The sequence below is a fragment of the Osmia lignaria genome, chromosome 10 (assembly GCF_051020975.1).
Source record: "Osmia lignaria lignaria isolate PbOS001 chromosome 10, iyOsmLign1, whole genome shotgun sequence".
Taxonomy (NCBI): domain Eukaryota; kingdom Metazoa; phylum Arthropoda; class Insecta; order Hymenoptera; family Megachilidae; genus Osmia; species Osmia lignaria.
Genome location: NC_135041.1, coordinates 8,626,390 through 8,644,308, shown reverse-complemented (window position 1 = coordinate 8,644,308; position 17,919 = coordinate 8,626,390). Strand labels below are relative to the sequence as shown.

At 32.9% G+C, this 17,919-nt stretch overlaps 1 protein-coding gene across 4 annotated transcripts; it reads left to right on the top strand.

Annotated features, from left to right (window-relative positions):
- Positions 1-8,044: 8,044 nt before the first annotated feature.
- Positions 8,045-16,435, top strand: Crag (DENN domain-containing protein Crag). Of its 4 annotated transcripts, none has more exons than XM_034338960.2 (20): positions 8,045-8,357; positions 9,008-9,156; positions 9,243-9,576; positions 9,749-10,351; positions 10,468-11,048; positions 11,123-11,363; positions 11,423-11,693; positions 11,761-11,852; positions 11,945-12,195; positions 12,370-12,540; positions 12,629-12,757; positions 12,831-13,080; positions 13,170-13,314; positions 13,375-13,575; positions 13,658-13,882; positions 13,960-14,204; positions 14,281-14,539; positions 14,605-15,003; positions 15,091-15,260; positions 15,332-16,434. In XM_034338960.2, the coding sequence occupies exons 3-20, from the start codon at positions 9,249-9,251 to the stop codon at positions 15,466-15,468; spliced, it is 4,698 nt and encodes a 1,565-aa protein (XP_034194851.1). In that variant the 5' UTR covers positions 8,045-8,357; positions 9,008-9,156; positions 9,243-9,248; the 3' UTR covers positions 15,469-16,434. The 4 variants fall into 4 exon arrangements, with proteins under 4 accessions (XP_034194851.1, XP_076546565.1, XP_034194862.1 ...); XM_076690450.1 differs by having other exon boundaries at positions 8,299-8,570; positions 13,194-13,314; positions 15,332-16,435; XM_034338971.2 differs by having other exon boundaries at positions 8,300-8,570.
- Positions 16,436-17,919: the final 1,484 nt, after the last annotated feature.

Genomic DNA, 17,919 nt, shown 5'->3' with positions numbered 1-17,919 from the left:
CTCCGTAAGCTTGAAACAAAACATCGCGATCAAAAATTAAAACTAAACAACTCGAACAACAATTATCCACTACTTTTGTTTAAATAAAGTAGGATTAAAATTTAATAAGCTATCTCGAATGAACAAATATTCCTTGAAATAATTTATCACCAATCATCACAAAATAAAATGAACTTTCATTTTAAATAAAACTTTGAATAAAGTTCTATTTAAAACTTTATCGTATTTAATAATATTCTGAAAACATTAAATTCATATATTATTTAACAGTATTTCAAATAACCGAACGCTCAAAATTTTCAAAATTAAAAACAGGGACGAAAAAAGAATGGGGGCGGGGCAGTGGGAGGGAGGGTACAGGGGAACCTGAAAAGAAAAGTTTGACTGCCCATAAGAGCAATCCCTAAGCAAACCCTATAAAACAAACCGAAATCACACGCAACACTAATTTTAAAATTGCAAACATTCTGAACTATGACAAAACATCGGCTGGCAACGAAGGGTCTCACGCCCCCTAGACTTACGCCAGACGCTACATACCACCCACCCCGCCTGGACGTCGTAACGCCAGGACAGAGTGCACCCCTTCGCTAAGAGCGCTACCCGCCCGTCCAACACGTTGCATCCAACGGTGTCAGATTGACGGACGCCCATAGTATAGACAAAAGGACTACAGTTTAGAATATGGTAACATATTTTCATATGTTCCGTATTCTAAAGCTGCGCCTGCAAAGGCCTAGTAATGCATGGGTATATCTCCCAGAGATGGTGTTCACGGTCTTAGGCCGCGGAATCCTTGGCTAGCAATGGATTCCCACCGAATGTGAGTCATAGTTACTTCCACTAATTTAATAAATGCAAAAAAGTAAAAAATTTTATAACAATCGCGAATTCATTCGTAACACTAATTTCATTAATTATATAATATGTACAAAAGCGTACGCGTGAAGGCTGCTTCATTATGCGCAACGCTAAGCTGAAAAAAAGAAAAAAAGAGAAAACGCGAACTGTAACGCAACACTACTAAAATCTACCGAACTTTGTAAGACGCAACACTAATCTAAAAAAGGGGTATAACCAATCCATAGCTACCTTATGGACCATGGCAACTCCACTGGATCGTTTTTGGGCATTTCATCATATATCGCAACACTAATGCAAAACGCGAATATTCATTACCGTAACACTAATTAGCAGGGAACTCTATAAACTAATGCAAAGCAATCGCGTATTTATAAGTCGCAACACTGGGAAACAATCGCGTTAATGTCATTCGCAACGCTATCTTTAACAGACATGCAATTAAAATGCAAAAAAAGGGGATTCTCAAACCGTGAATCTTTTACTCGCAACACTAAAGCAATGAACATTACAAAGCAAAACTCTCAAAAATCTTAAAGCAATCAACATTGAAAAGTTAAATTCTATTTTAAAGCACTGCAAGAAAGAAACGCGATATTTAAAGTTCGCAACACTAAATGAAAATCGCGATAATCATGCATACGCAACATTAAATTGAACCGTGATCGATATTCATTCGCAACACTAAATGGAACCGTGGTCAATATTCGCAACACTAAATTGAAAACGCGATTTGCCCAAAATCATGGGGGTCACGGGCCCCCTCTTGTCCTGAAATTACAAAACTACAACTACAGGCAAGCACAGTGACAAAGTAGTAACGATAATGATTTTCCATCCTTTTTTGCAAAAGGATGCAAAATCATTAGTAGTTCCCCTCTTGAAAGACAGTTTGTCGGGGCGCTTCGGCATATAGCCTTTTCTTTCTTCGGGCGGTCCACCCACCTGAAACTTATATCTAAAGCTCGAGACTTGCAAATTCGCAAAACAAAAAAAACAATCAACAAAAAAGAAAAATCGCGAAACTCTAATTGACACGTGGACGAAAAAGGACTTTATATAAGTCGTTGTTCGTGCACACGTGCCATGCTCGAGCAGAACTTGTGCGTTTCGTGCCATCGCGATCGCGTATGACGATTTATGAAGTCGCCAAAAATTTGAAAAATTATACAGATAGAATCGAAGGCGAGCGGCATACTCCGTTCGTATCGATAGTATCGTCAATTCTTCAAATATATTCCAGGTACAGGTTGATCACGCGAAATCGCGCCTACCCGACCAAGAGACTGTGACAACCTGTCCCGGCCCTACCTACTTACAATCTATCACACACACCAGAAGGTATACTACCTACCTACCTAACGCTATATTTAAAAAAGGCAAAATCACATTCTCACAAAAATTCATTCCACGACCCCCATACACTCCACCCGGGCGCAAGAGCCTAAACTAGGGAGAACGTCCCGGGACGTCTCCGTCACCCGAGTTTCATCTCACATCACACTCTACGGTACGTACCATTTTTCACTGAAATCGTCTGGCAAGGCTAGCAATCATTGCGTATAATGATAATTACAAAATTTAATTAACTACTTTGATATAGAATATTTCATAATAATGGTAATAATCATGGTAATAATAATGGCAATATAGTAATAGTAATGGTAATAATACTATTTGGTTTGTACGTTCATTGTACATCTTGTTGAATAAAATATTATTTCAAATTAAAAGTTAAATGAAAAAGTTATTAAACCGACGCAATCCCACAGCCTAAAAACACCATACACACCATATGTGGAAATTACGTCGTGCACGATATACTAACACAATGCCAGCCGCTTATTAATTATTATTTTTATGAACTAGGTCATCGTGCCCATTGCCTCTACCCATCCAAGTAGCACCTGGGCACGTGAATGGGCTTTGGCAATAAACACGGAAAGGGTTAAACCTGAAAATCCTGATCTACAAACATGATTAGTACATAAACATCTAACGGGCTAATATTTCACTATTTTAATAAAAGTGACTCGACTTTGTAAATATAAAACTTTAAGAACAAATACTGAAAAGCAAAATAGAGTAACTATGACGCAAACATGGTGCACTGCTAATATCAGCTGGCAACGAAGGGTCTCACGCCCCCTAGACTTACGCCAGACGCTACATACCACCCACCCCGCCTGGACGTCGTAACGCCAGGACAGAGTGCACCCCTTCGCTAAGAGCGCTACCCGCCCGTCCAACACGTTGCATCCAACGGTGTCAGATTTGCGGACGCCCATAGTATAGACAAAAGGACTACAGTTTAGAATATGGTAACATATTTTCATATGTTCCGTATTCTAAAGCTGCGCCTGCAAAGGCCTAGTAATGCATGGGTATATCTCCCAGAGATGGTGTTCACGGTCTTATGCCGCGGAATCCTTATAACTAATTTGATTAATTAAATAATACATAGGATTGAGTTTAAAAACCAAAAGGATTCCCACCGAATACTAGTCAGTGCATCGTCATATTTACTCTCGCGTCGAAAATTTCTCGCAACACTAATTTAATAAAGGCAAAACTCTAATAAAAAGGAATTTAATGTCAAAATTGAATTTGATATTTTATTAAAAGCAAAATGACTAATTAAAAATTCTTTACAATGAAAAAAGAATATATTGTAAAAATTAATAAAAGATTAAAGCATCCTCGAGCGACTCCCTCCTCAGAGTAACTTTTCAAGAATACGCAAAATGTGTTGAAATAGATCACTCTGACTTGGAAGTCTACCCGTCACGAATTGTCTTCTTGCACATAAATTGTTCATTTTTTCATGAACGTGTAAATAAGTTAAACTACTCGGAAAAAATTCTCAAATCATATTTGAATTTATAATGTACAAAATGTAATTAAATCAATGTAATAACATCATTAATATGTATATCCAGTATACATATTACATAATACTATCAATATTATATTGCTTTGAACCATCGCAATAATTAAGTCAGATAGTATTTGACTTCTCTATTACAGACAGACTAAATAAAATTGTTTCGGTATTAAAATATTCTAATTCCACAGTTAAGAATATTTAAGAGCATTCATATATTTCAAAAATATCTATTAGAATATGTGGAATTGAAATGATATTAAAACGCGGAGTACAAGAAGACCTAGCCTAACTAAATGAAATGAAACAATAAAAATGTTACTACTCATGGGTATGTATAATCATACCCATGGTCACTATGCTTGCCAAGCACGTATACAACTAGTAACCCGTGTCGATTCGGACCATTCGTCCTACGACATGATTGGGCACTAGAGGAACCATAAAACATGCGACTCACCGTTCGCAGATATACTCTTCTTCCGACAGTCAAGTAGGAAGATGGACAACACCAGGTAGGAGGCTGCCTTGTAGGAGAACACGGAAGTCGTGAAGAAAATTCATCTGTAACAAAACAAAAAAGAATTACGGTTAATTTTGCAAATTATCAATTTTTATTCTAATAAAATTATATATGAAATTGAATTTTATAAAATATTAGCAATAGCAATTAAAAAGAACTCTCAATTATCAAGTATTGAAATTGTAAATTATTCTATTTTAATAAAAGGCAATTAAGTGACGTACCAAGACGGAAGTCGTGAAGAAAGCCATCATCAGGTATCCAGGAACTCGGCAAAATCAAAAAATTCATCTGTAACAAAACAAAAAAGAATTACGGTTAATTTTGAAAATTATCAATTCTTATTGTAATAAAATTATATATAAATTTGGATTTTATCAAATATTAACAATGAAAAATAACTCTCAACTATCAAGTGTTGAAATTGTAAATTATTCTACTTGAATTAAAATTAATTAAATAAAGTAATAAGATACTTACACTCTTTCCTTATGGAGCAACGCCCAAGACTCCTCTTCAGTGGTGCACTGACTCTAATACCGGATATATCGAGCAATTAGAAAAAAAAATTAAAAATAAAAATATAGATATGAAATACTAATAACGCGACCGTGAATAATTTCCGGCGAACAATTGTAGTGATTCTACTTTCACGATGAAAAAGGAAAAAGCAGAGCCGCGATACTCTAGAAAATATTTTATAATACGCAGCAAACACTGACTCTACTATCGCGTGATTCCTAATCGTACAAACGCAACTCTATTCAGGACCATTTCACCCTTGTCAAAATCAAAACATTGGAAGTACGTGCAAACACTGACTCTACCGACCGCCTTGCGCGCGGCCACAACAATTCCTAGAAGAAAAGCTTAGTGAGCAGGGATGAGGCTGGATGGAAATATACAAAAAAAAAGAACAAAACATTCTTCCTATTAAGCATTCGTTAAAGAAATACTGTTATGTGTAAATGGAAATATCAGTGTTCGTGAAATATTTTCAACGAACACGAATATTATTTGAGTTGAATATGGATCCTAGATAACATCGTAATAACGAAATGTATTAAATAATTGTTGATAATTATTCCAATGAATATTACAAGGATAAAAAATCATTGTTAAATACATATAATAAACTATTTTGTTAAAGCAGTGGATTTTTGTTGTTAAGATTGTAAGCATATTAAAAATTGTAGGAAATTCTATTACGTAGTAATTTATAAATTATCTAATTCTTTTCAATAAGCAAAATCCAATAATTAATCATGCTTAAACAGCATGTGATTTAAAAACGTGATTCCATTTTAATTTTAACTTACATCGAAAACTGGACATTATAATATAATTACTACGATTTAACAAAAATAGATTGTTTAAAATAATTAATAATTGCAGAAGAGAAGCAATCATTTGCAGTAGAATACGAATTATTTCAATTTTGTTCTAGTTTAAAACAAATGTATTAAAATACTGGACGAAATTATTTAATAAAATGAAAAATTAATTATTCTTTTTCTATGAATTGGTTAAAGAAAAAAAATGTCTCTAATCTTTTCTTTCTTGACTTTGGTAGCAAGTAATTATCAAAAATGCTTACAATTAACAACGACTCAATAAAAGACAAGTAATAATAAATGTTAATAATTGATTAGAATAAATTAAAACAATAAATTCTTACGAAATTCTATTTCAAACCCATATCATGGCGTCCTTTCAATATCCATCAAATATCTGTAACAAAAAAGAAATACCAATTTATGTACATAAAATGTAATCAACAATAATAAACGATCGAACTATAATTTATGCAAAATATTTTAATAGATACAATGCTCACTTATTACTTATACGGAAGAATGCTCTCAACACGTCTTGTCACTTCGACGTTCGTGAGAGAAATGGCGAGACCTTCCTTCCCGACGAAGACCGGTCGGCACCGCTTCGGTATTATTCGGTAATGTTCGTCCCCAGCCGAACAGAAGGCGGTAGACGAACAGGTCTCATAATATTACGATGCTCAAGAAATAACGTTATTAAATATCAAACAGTAAATTGTATGAAAGAATATTAAAAACGTTCACTATTGGTTAGGAAATTAACGATATAAAAGGGAAAGTAATTCAAATTCTGCTGTTCCAACCTCATTGTACAATCGCGGCAAGAGCACAAACTTTCAACTCTTGTATTTTTAAAGATAACCTCGAATTAATATCAAAAATCAGGAATCTAGACTTCTCTCTAGCTATTCTTTCTATTTTTTGTACTTTTAACATCCGAAAGACAATTTAATTTAATGTTTGAAGATAATTTAATCTTACCTGTTGCAGACACGTGCAAGACGAACGAAGCTTCGAAGAGGAATGCTGTACTGCGTCACAAATCGACGCACTCGCTCACACAGCGACGTGTCTCATTGGTCGAAATGAAAGGATGCCGAATGAAACAACCAATCACAGCCATTGGTAGAAGTTTCGAAACTGTAATGCTAATCGTAATGGAATCGTTCATACAATAAATATCAGCGAAAAAATCGAATAATGTACTTTTTTAACAACAACCGTCTTGTATTATATTTTATATTATTGTAATTATGTAATAAATAAAGGGAAATATTGCTTTAATAACACTTTCCTATGGCGTGATTTTGATACGAAATATTTAAGAACATATTATTTCAGATATAAATTTTGACACTTATGTGCAATGTACGCATAAGCGAAATGTTAATATGTATAAAAATTATAATCAATCGATTCGGTCGACGCACACATATTCACATATACGAGCTGTGAATGAGCACGCGGTCGAGCCCAGAAAACGAACGAACTGCGCCCTACAGAAAAAACGAAGAACTAAATTTGTGGTCTGTTTTACCTTTTTGACGTCTTTCGCGAATGAACAATCAACGAAATCGTAGTTCTCAAATTACTTCTTCCTGGAGACTTATATATTATCCCTTAGGTGCTCGTTTTATTCTATCCGACCCAAAGAATGGTAGTCTGGTACCCATTTGGACAAACTATTGGCAGAAATGTTTATATTACGAATAAATTGATGCAGATGAGTCCGATCCGCCATTTTCTTGACGGTTGATACACATAAATTTCAATATTTTATAATTTTTTGACGATTTGGATAATATAAGGACCAGAGTACCATTCTTTAGGGCCACCTGGACATGTCCCTCAAATCTTTTTGCATTTTGTTTAGAAATGACGATGTAATTTGAGAACTCGCGTCTAGGGATTTTTCTAGGGACTGTCGATAAAGTTTTCGACGCTCGCATCACCTTAAAGAATTTAAAAAATAAAATTATATTTATATATCTAATTTGTTTTTAAATACTCCATATCTTGATCAGTATTCTTAACTTCAGTTTTTGAATCTTCATTTTGGTATAGAAATTAATAACAAATCATTATAAACTTTTCTTTTTTGATATTTTTACTATTCAAACTTCCGTAATGTTTTGTTAATAATTTGGCAAGTAAATACCTAACCACAAATTACAGAACAATTAAGCATCTGATCCTAATGTTTCCATTGTAAATGGTTATTCTTTATACGTTTATCGAGAATTTTAATATTTTATAAGTGACATTTACATACTTCGTGTTACATAAGCCTTACACAAATTTTTTACATATCAACAAATCATATTTGTGTAGAATTGTGATATCTATAATAAATAAAAACATACCCTATATTAAATATGTTATTTGTTTAGAAAGATTGTTTACTCTTATGTTAGTACAAAAACATTACGTCATTAATTTTATTTTAAAAGCTGTATAAGTGTTACCCGCATTTAATTTAATAACTCGTTAATATTCAACAGAAGGTTCATTAATATATATTCACGGCACTTAATAATACGTATTGTATACCTGAGACTTCAAAGAGTTAATATAAATGTAAAAATTACTTGCCTATATATTCCTTCAAAGAAAAAATAATAATAGATCTAATTCACTTATTGTACCAAACACAGGCATACGATATTTCTTAATTTAAACATTTCGTATTTGTGTAATTTGTGATACAAATTTATGTTCAATCTCTTTTCTCAATGTTTAGTTGAATCTTCTGGTACGTGTATTTAAAACCTTATAAAAATTTAATCTACAAAAAAAGTGTTTTCAGTAGAAAGTTTGCGTCACATTTCAATAACGTCTCCCCTGATTAGAGTAAACGTATATGTAAGGTAGTTGGTATGACACATAACCTAGAAATATTTAACTTTCAAATCGAATTGTTGAAAACGTTTTGTTGTGATTATTGTATAAAGTATAGTGAACAACTGCAAGTATTATCAATATTATTGTAATCTTTTGTAATTTGTTATTTATTTTAAAACCTTTTCTCTTGATTAACAAATAAAAAAAAATACTTATTTCATAATTTTGTGTATAGAGTAACTCATAAACAATTTAAATCAGTATGTATTAAATTGTACACTTGAAAAAGATATGTTTCTAACAAAATAATTGTAAATATAGTGTAAATACGTGTACAAATGTATTATTATTTTTCTCAAAATTTAAATGTGGTGTTTCTATAAATACTAACCTTGAAAACATTCAAAGAAATTAATGAGAGAAAAAATGGAATGATTGAAATAAATGTAAATTTTAAAAGGTAACCCAATGATTTTTATTGTATTAATATGAGTGTTAGTCAATAATAATATATAATTATTTAATACTATTACTTATTAACTTATTTCATTGTATTTATAGGATGTTTGTGCAATATAATTTGTTCAAAGATTATTATTTGAGTAAAGTATTTTTTAATAGAAAATAATAAAGATAATCTAAAAAATATATGAGGAAAGCTTGGAGAGGGTTGTTTAAGTGCCATGTGAAGGATTTTTCTATTATTTAAAGTTAGTATTATTTGTTAATTTATTGTGTAGAATTATATGTTAAATTATATTATAGTTTGTAAACATTCCTGAATTCTAATGATTAGATAACCATGGATGAAAGGAGAGTAGCAGATTACTTTGTCATTGCTGGCTTACCAGGACAAGACAATGATTTTGCCAGTGATAATGAAAATGATGAAAAGTTAGAAGATTGGTATCAAGAAGGAACACACGTCAAAGATGTGCACATGAAACCTCCAATTACCGATCTTGCCATTATATTTCCAGCATTGGGTGAACAATGTCCTGAAGGATATACTGTGTTAGAACACACTGTGTCAGGTCTGCCTGCTGATTTAAATCATGGAAGTTTAAGAACAAATGAATGTTACTTATGTTATCGAAGAGGAAGAGACAAACCTCCTTTAGTTGATATAGGTAAAATAAGCCTGAACGGTCATGTATAAGATTTAAATATTCCCCCCTATAATGTAATTTCATATAATCAATTATAAAACATTGAGCATTGTGTTCTAAAGTTAAGAAATAAATAATACTATAAATATTTTTTATAACAAGGTATGCATTTAATAACAAGTGACAATTTCAGGTGTAATATATGATGGCAAAGAACGTATAATGCAGGATGCGGAAATGGTATTGGAAACTCCGAAAGGGCATCTAGCGAACGTGAATAATTCGTCGTCAAAAATATTCGTGACATACAGACGCGCAAGTCATAAAATGGCATGCAATTCATTAGTGGTGACAGACATATGTGTCATCTTAACAAATAAAGGAGAAACGCCCCCACATGCATTTTGTGTTATTAATAAAAATTTGAATAAAGGCATGGTGGGCAGCGACGTATATTTGTGTTATAAGAAATCCATGAATCGAGCAAATTTAATATCATTTAAGCCTGCTATATTGTTCAAATATCCGACATCTGATTATAGCAGTTTTGTCTTCCCAAATTCTGTCGCAATGTTTTGTTTACCGATGGGAGCAACGATTGAATGCTGGCCGAAAGTTGCATGCAAACCTAAGCCAGTGTTTTCAACATTTGTTTTAACAGTGGCAGATGCAGCTCAAAAGATATACGGTTCGGCAATAACGTTTTATGAAGAACTTGAATTAGAAATAGATATTTCAAATTTTAAAGAAAACGAACCACTTACTGATGTACTCATGGAGAACATGAAGAATTCTGGTATGAACATACATATAGTAAACTCTCGCTATATTGCCGATTGAACGAGTTCCTCTCCACACGCGGGACTTTCACAGTCGAGTATTAAATTATTAAAAATTTCTTTCTTGTTCCAGTTGAACACACAGATATTGACTATCAGGAGTTGAAAACAAGAATACACAAACAACCTGGAATATTTAAGAAACTTACTCCTGCACAGTTGGAAAAGTTACAATTCACAAATCCTGCCACTCAATCATTGAATATAAGTAAATCTATATGCATCCTGTCTCATTGGCCATTTTTTGACGCATTTGAAAAGTTTTTAGTGTTTTTACATAGCATGTGTAATAACAAACTGCAGAACGTTCCTATTGAGAAATATATAGCATATTTTTTGTACGACATACCATTTCCGAGCCCACAAAGACCAAGAATTTTCGTACAGTTAAGTGCTAATGATAGATTGGTTTTGACTCAGCCAGAAGATTTGGCGCTACCTAGGTCTGGTGCCAGTTTTCGACAATTACTCATCAATTTAGGACCTGACAATTGTTTACTTATATTATTGTTAATCCTTACTGAACAGAAAATACTTGTACATTCATTGCGTCCTGATGTACTTACATCAGTAAGCGAAGCAATCGCTATGATACTATTCCCATTTAAGTGGCAATGTCCATATATACCTTTGTGCCCATTAGGTTTAGCTGAGGTAATATATTTTTATACCTCGCCAATTGATAAACAACAGATACAGTATAACACATTCTATGTTTTGTATTTTAGGTTCTGCATGCACCATTACCGTTTTTAATAGGCGTTGATTCTAGATTTTTTGATTTATACGATCCTCCCTCTGACGTTAATTGTGTAAATTTAGACACAAACAATATTGCAATTTGTGACGACAAGAAATATTTAAATGTGAAATTATTGCCTAAAAAAGCAGCCAGGCAACTTAGAAACTGTCTGGATCATCTTTATTCGGAATTGATTTCTTTGGGAAAGAGATATTCATCTATGAAAGGTAATTTGCTATTGTTATTGTTGTTTTTCTTTTCGATGATCGTTTGATTTAATTTTTAGATACAGATGACGAGGAATTCAGTGTTGACAAAGACTTTCAGCTAAAACGAAAAGAACAAGCTATAGAACTCGAGATTCAGGATGCTTTTTTAAGATTCACTGCTACGGTATTAAAAGGATATCGTGCTTTTTTATTGCCGATTACAAAAGCTCCAACTGTTGGTTCTACTGATCCAACCAGTTTATTTAACATACAAGCGTTTCTCAGAAGCCGAGATAAGGCTCATGCAAAATTTTATAGTATGTTAGTGAAGACTCAGATGTTTATAAGGTATATTGTCTTATTACATGAGAAAATTTTTATATCGTTCATTTTTCATTTGCAATATTTGATTCAGGTTTATAGAAGAGACAAGCTTTGTATCCGATATGGATATGGCTGGTTTAGCGTTTTTTGACGAATGTACAGAGCGCATCGAGGAAGAAAATAGTAAGAAAATAGAAAATAGTAACCATTTTAAAATATATGGTTGCTAGAATAGACTAATAAACATTAATAATACTGCTCAATATATTCTATAGTGCCTCTTTTGGAGTTGGATGAATCTCAACATAGTGAACGAACCGTATATATACCTCCACCGGAAGCTGGTCCGAATCAATTGCCGATAACATATCGCACGTTTAAATTAAATCCCGAACTAATAAGACCACTGAAAAATTTCAACATAAAAAATCCGAACTTAAGTGCCTTCGGAATAATACCAGGAAGTCCTATGGCGCGCAGAACCAAGCATGAAATTAAAGTGGCGCAAAGGATGGCGCGTAAACAGGTAATCAAAGTACTTTTTAAAATTAATTTTCATTTGTTAATCTTGAATAGTGTGGAGATCGTTGGTGATTACCATTTACAGTACTCATTGAAGGTTCAGTTGGGTGCCTGTAATGGAGGTGATAAGGTACTGTATTTGGTAAATATGTTTAAAATACTTATCTCGTGCTTTTAGGCAGCAATGCCAGATAGGTGGGGCAGATGTCTACTCGGCACTTGTTATAGCCTTTGGTTCCTGCATTTACCAGCTATGTTACAAGTTTCCAATCAGCCGGCTACAATTTTACATCAAGCTTACGATCTATTAGTTAAAATGCCAAAATTACACCTTGATCCTATCGAAGAAGTAAATTTTTTTATTCTTACATATTTAAATAACTGTTTAATCATTAAACTTTGTTAACGAATCTTACCGTATAAGGTATCAATTTTAGGTTTGCTATAGAGCTATGATGCAACTGTGCGGTGTTTATGGACAGCCTGTTCTAGCAGTAAAATTATTATTTCATATGAAACGTAGTGGAGTTCAACCAAATGCTCTTACTTATGGATTTTATAACAAGGTTCAATTTTTTTTCTCTTTACAAAAATTTCGATTTTATCCTATCCGGAATATCATTCTCTTTATTATTATAGGCTGTACTGGAAGCAACTTGGCCATCTGATATGACAAATTCCAGTCAGTTGATGTGGAATAAATTGCGAAACGCTATTGTTGGAGCAGCTTTATTTAAACGTGCCGGTAAAAGAAGTGCAAGAAGAAGACTAAGTTCAAATGCAGAATTATTAGCTGTAGATGGCAAAACTGCAAGTATGGAACATGCATTTTCTAGGTCTAGTCTTGATAGTTCTCATTCTCAAGACACCGAGGCCGCGCATAGTGATTGTAAGTATTGTTTTAAGTTATTTCAATATCCTTTTTTTTTTCTTTAGAGGTAGATTTTTATTTTATTATTTTACTTTAATCGATGATAGCTACTAAAGGCAGTTCCGTCTCAGATTTGCCAGACTATGGACCATTTGAAATAAAGAAGCTCCCTCGTCAGAATAGTATCGTTAAGGATTCAGCGTTAAATGTTATACAAACAGAAGAATTGGATAATATACAATTGAATCAAAGGTAATTATATAAAAAAAGATTATTTGAATATCGTGTTGCTTATATTCCTTTCTTTTCTAGAATGATTCGGAATATGGAATCACCGCTAAAAAGTCCGGTTCGTACACCAGTTACAGAAAATGACCCATTGGGTGCTTTAATGAACGACGAAACACCAGTTGTTTCACCTTCCGAAGAGAATGATTCAAATTGTTCAACGTGTACTTTAACTATCTTCAACAACGTTGAGGAACGACCAGGGGGTCCCCTTTTATTTCGAAGGTATATTTTTAATTTTTATTACTTGTGTTTTTAATCAATTTAATTCCTTTCATATTTTTCACAATATATCATAACTTTGCAGTAGTATTTTACCACGTAGTGCGACGTTTCATCAAACAGTAGATGAAGCTGGTGTAGCAATAGGTGGTCAGTTGCAGAGGAGTGAAACAATGCCGCATTCCGTAGCACAGCAAGGTGAACAAGACAAGGAACGGGAAAGATTAGAAATAAGTAGCATTTGGTCCCAGAAAGATAGTGTTACTTCGAGTCTTTCAAGTCTGGGTTCAAGTCTGAAACTGAGTTTTGGGTAAGACAAGTTTATTTATTAAGCTACAGAAGCTGGCCAACTTCGGACAAAAGTCTTATTAAAGATGTTTGTTACAGTTCCACAAGTATAACGGGAAAGAAATCTAATGAAATAATACTCGGTGGTTTAAGTAGTCTAAAGTCTGCTGCTACAACTGTGGTAAAAAAGTTTGACGAAATTAAAGAGGCAATTTCTGCGACAAGCACACCTGTAAAACTTAAGGAACGGGAATATAAAATAATGCACGGGGCATCACACGAATCTTTAGATTCCATGACCGATGGATCTATACAGGATAGAAATGAACCTCTTAGAATGTCTGGTTCGTAAAGTTACAAATGTTACTTTTTACGTATACTTTATGTGTTTCTAAACGAAATATTATTTTATTGAAACAGGAGATGGAAATTTAGATTCTTATACATTATATGATTTGGCGGAGAGTTTATATCCAAAAGGTTCTAGAGAACTAGATGAACGAATTGCTATTGAACTCGTATTATCTAGTGCAAGTAGATGTCATCAATGTGCATCTATACTTTACGACGAGGAAATAATGGCTGGTTGGCAACCGGAGGACTCAAATTTAAATACGGTTTGTCAGTACTGCGATAAAGCAACAGTACCTCTACTTACTATAACGATATTGGATTACAGGTACGTAAAATCTATCATATTATGTATTTGATATTATACATGTTATATTATTTATATTTCTAAAGATGTGAAGAAAATGAAAAGAAAAATGATCCTCTAATGGGAGCGTTAGTTGAACTTTTGGATAAACCAAAAGAATTATTAGAACCCATCACAGTACCCTACTTGAATCCTCTAGTTTTAAGGAAGGAGCTAGAAAGTGTTTTAAGTCAAGAAGGTGACACGTGTCTTACAAAGCATAAATTTATCGACGAACATCCAATAGTATACTGGAATCTTATATGGTATTTCGAAAGAATTAATTTATCGAGTCACCTTCCGGATTTGTGGTTGGGTAATGATAAAAAGAAGGAACAGATTAATTATAACGCGGTGGGTGTGAAAACTATGTGGGATAACGAAAGACTTCACATGGATCGCTTGCCTATGTACCTCCAGTGGAAGTTGAATAATGTAGATAAAAGGTAAATTAAAGTATCATTCCTACCCCATGATTCATTTTATTCTTTGAGCAAAAATATATAAACAGTATATATATTTTTTTCTTTCAGTTTAATGCAGTCAGTGATTACCTACGTTCGCCGAAATGATTTAGCGGAACCTATAAAAAGAGTGGCCTTAGAAAGAAGTAAAAATCCAGCTGATCAATCTCTATTTTCTATATATCGGGATATCTTGTTTTTGGCATTTACCGTTTTGGGTAGAGGAAATATTGATCAAGGTAGGTTCTTAACTATCGAATGACAGTGAATCAGGTTAATTACCCCTTTTTTCATCATTCGTGTGTTGCAGGTGTATTCGACAAAGAATATTCGCTATCGTTAGAGAGATTAACGGAAAAAGAAGAGAAGCTGTTATGTAAAATCGATGCTCCGCCCTCAACGATGTCAGTGTTCTGTAGACACTATTTTAAGCAATTAAGTGTATAAAATTCAAATTGATGACAATGATGTAACATATTGTAAGAATGAATAGTACATTCGTAAGAAGTATCGCAGATTTATTTGTGTAAGTCTGAGTTGTAATTGTAAAAGTCAAAATTAGTGGTGAATAACACTTTTTAGGTACATGTTGAATAGTTATTATTTTTGAATGAAAGCCACTGAATTTTTCAGATATTGATCTTTCTTTTCCGTCAAGAAGAAATCGGAGAAATGAAATTTTTAATGATGTTGACAAATGTTATGTATTTCATTATGAAATGTACTTTCTTTCATATTTAAAGTATGCTATTACTATCAACACGTTTTTTATTTAGAAACTAAGTTGCGTACATATTTAGTTTATTATAATGTGAATATTCATAGTGGTACATATATATGCGATAATGAAAATCGTTCAGTACCAAAGAACCTGATTTCATTGAGAAACTATAAATTCAATTGTTGCTGCACGGTGACAAGAAATACATCATTTTTAACGTATGGATTATATCGTCATATTTCTGCTAATGTTTTCATCGTCACATATTGATTGCATGACTATAATTGAGTTTTAAAGGAAAGAACGTATAGCGGAATCTATTGTCCAAGTTGAAGTCCATTTACATAATACCTTACAGAAGATATTGTTCATTTTCTTATACCCATAAGCGGAACAATCGAAAAATGCACGACCAGTAATTAAATTATGATCTTACATGTTCACAATGAAAAGTGCTATTTATATTTATGGCATTGATTTTCATTTGCTATATGAAATTTTTCATGCTTTGCAAGTGTTGCATTGTATTTGTAAATTAAGAAATTTCACTAATGTTCAAAATATAATAGAATTATTTGCAATTAAAAGTGGATATTTAATTTGATCTCATCCGTGTCTGCCACCTATAGATAATAATTTTATTTTACAAAGAATTCTCGATCATTTAAATATTTAACAATTTTTTACCATTTTCATATATTTATAATGTTTATTTGAAAAATATGAAAAATTTACTAATTAATAGAATGTTTGTTATAATTTAATTATATATAATGCATCCAGTTTTAATTGCAAATAAGTGCAATAAAATAAATATTAGCTTTTTTTACTAAATATTGCTTTTCAAAAATAAAACTACAATAATAGAATGTATTATGTACCTGATATCTATAAAATCGTTTCTTTGCTTAGGATAGATTGAACAGTCTCGAGTAGACTTCCCTGGAGAAAATATCATTACAGGGGGTGCAGAAATTCTTAAAATCTTAATTTTAACGATATTAATATTAAAAGTGATTTAAAAAAAGTGATCTATTATATGTGAGACCCTTTCCCATCATCATTCTCCTTGGGGCCACCTAAAGGGTAGTACGGAAATACTTGTGAAGAAGAGCTGAGGACTTGAAAACCTATGGGGGATGGTATCCCCGTTTTTCTTTAAAAAAGTCTATCCATGCTCGATACTGTACAATACATTGATCCTTAAAAATTTAATGTATAATTCAACGATGCTATGCACTTTTCAGTATGAACTTTGTACAATATTAATATTGTATATTCGTTCATTATTAAATTATAAATGTAAAACATAAATAAAAGTCAGTTATGGTATTTTACATAAATGAGTTTTTTATCAGCACAAAATGTGCAGGGTAACCACTAATTTTATCTCACTTTGGGACTTAGGACTTTTCCCTCTTTAACAGAAAGTGGTACTTGGGGTCTACAGACGACAGGTGCCTCAAGAGGCGGGGATTTCGTGCATCTTTCCCACCTTATCAAAAAGCACTATGGAGTGGTAGGCAAAGGAAAAAATACCTGCCTTCCTCCCTTAGAACGACCGGTCATCATCTTTTCTAATAGGGTGGTACTTGCCCATACCACAGTAAGGGTTGAAAATGGGAACCCCTTTGGGTTTCGCAGTGGTGTTTTGGGCCACCATGCGTTTTATTGCTCTGATTATACTATACCAATAGAAATATTTAAAGAAACATTAATATTTTTAAAAAATGACATAGGGAAGAAGAATTTTCTATCAGCATATTTTCTTCGTTAAACAGTACAACCCATTCTATCTAAAGAAACATTTATAAACAATCAGTAATCACAAATATAATTATTAACAATTATCTGACAAGTTTGAACTTAAATATAGAAATATAATAATGAACGTAATTAAGAGCTAACAACAAAAGAATTAGAAATAAATAAAATATGAAGAAAAATTATTTTAGTAGATAGTAATTGTACCTAGTGTCAATCTAAACTTCGGAAAGAGGGCCATATATTTTCATCGAGCGTGCTGGAAGCACTATCCGCGGGAGCAGAAACAACAGGGTATATTATGGAATACTATCCGCAATAGGTTCCACAATCGCGGCAGCCATTGTTTCGTGGTACCTACAGATGTGCTCCATTGTCGATCTATCGGTACTCTTGCTCGAAAAGGAGTAAGA

Coding starts and splice junctions, on each gene's coding strand:
- Crag (XM_034338960.2), top strand. CDS start 9,249: ATGGATGAAAGGAGAGTAGCAGATTACTTTGTCATTGCTGGCTTACCA. Junction 11,853..11,944: donor GCGCATCGAGGAAGAAAATA/GTAAGAAAATAG, acceptor TATATTCTATAG/TGCCTCTTTTGGAGTTGGAT. Junction 12,196..12,369: donor AAAGGATGGCGCGTAAACAG/GTAATCAAAGTA, acceptor TCGTGCTTTTAG/GCAGCAATGCCAGATAGGTG.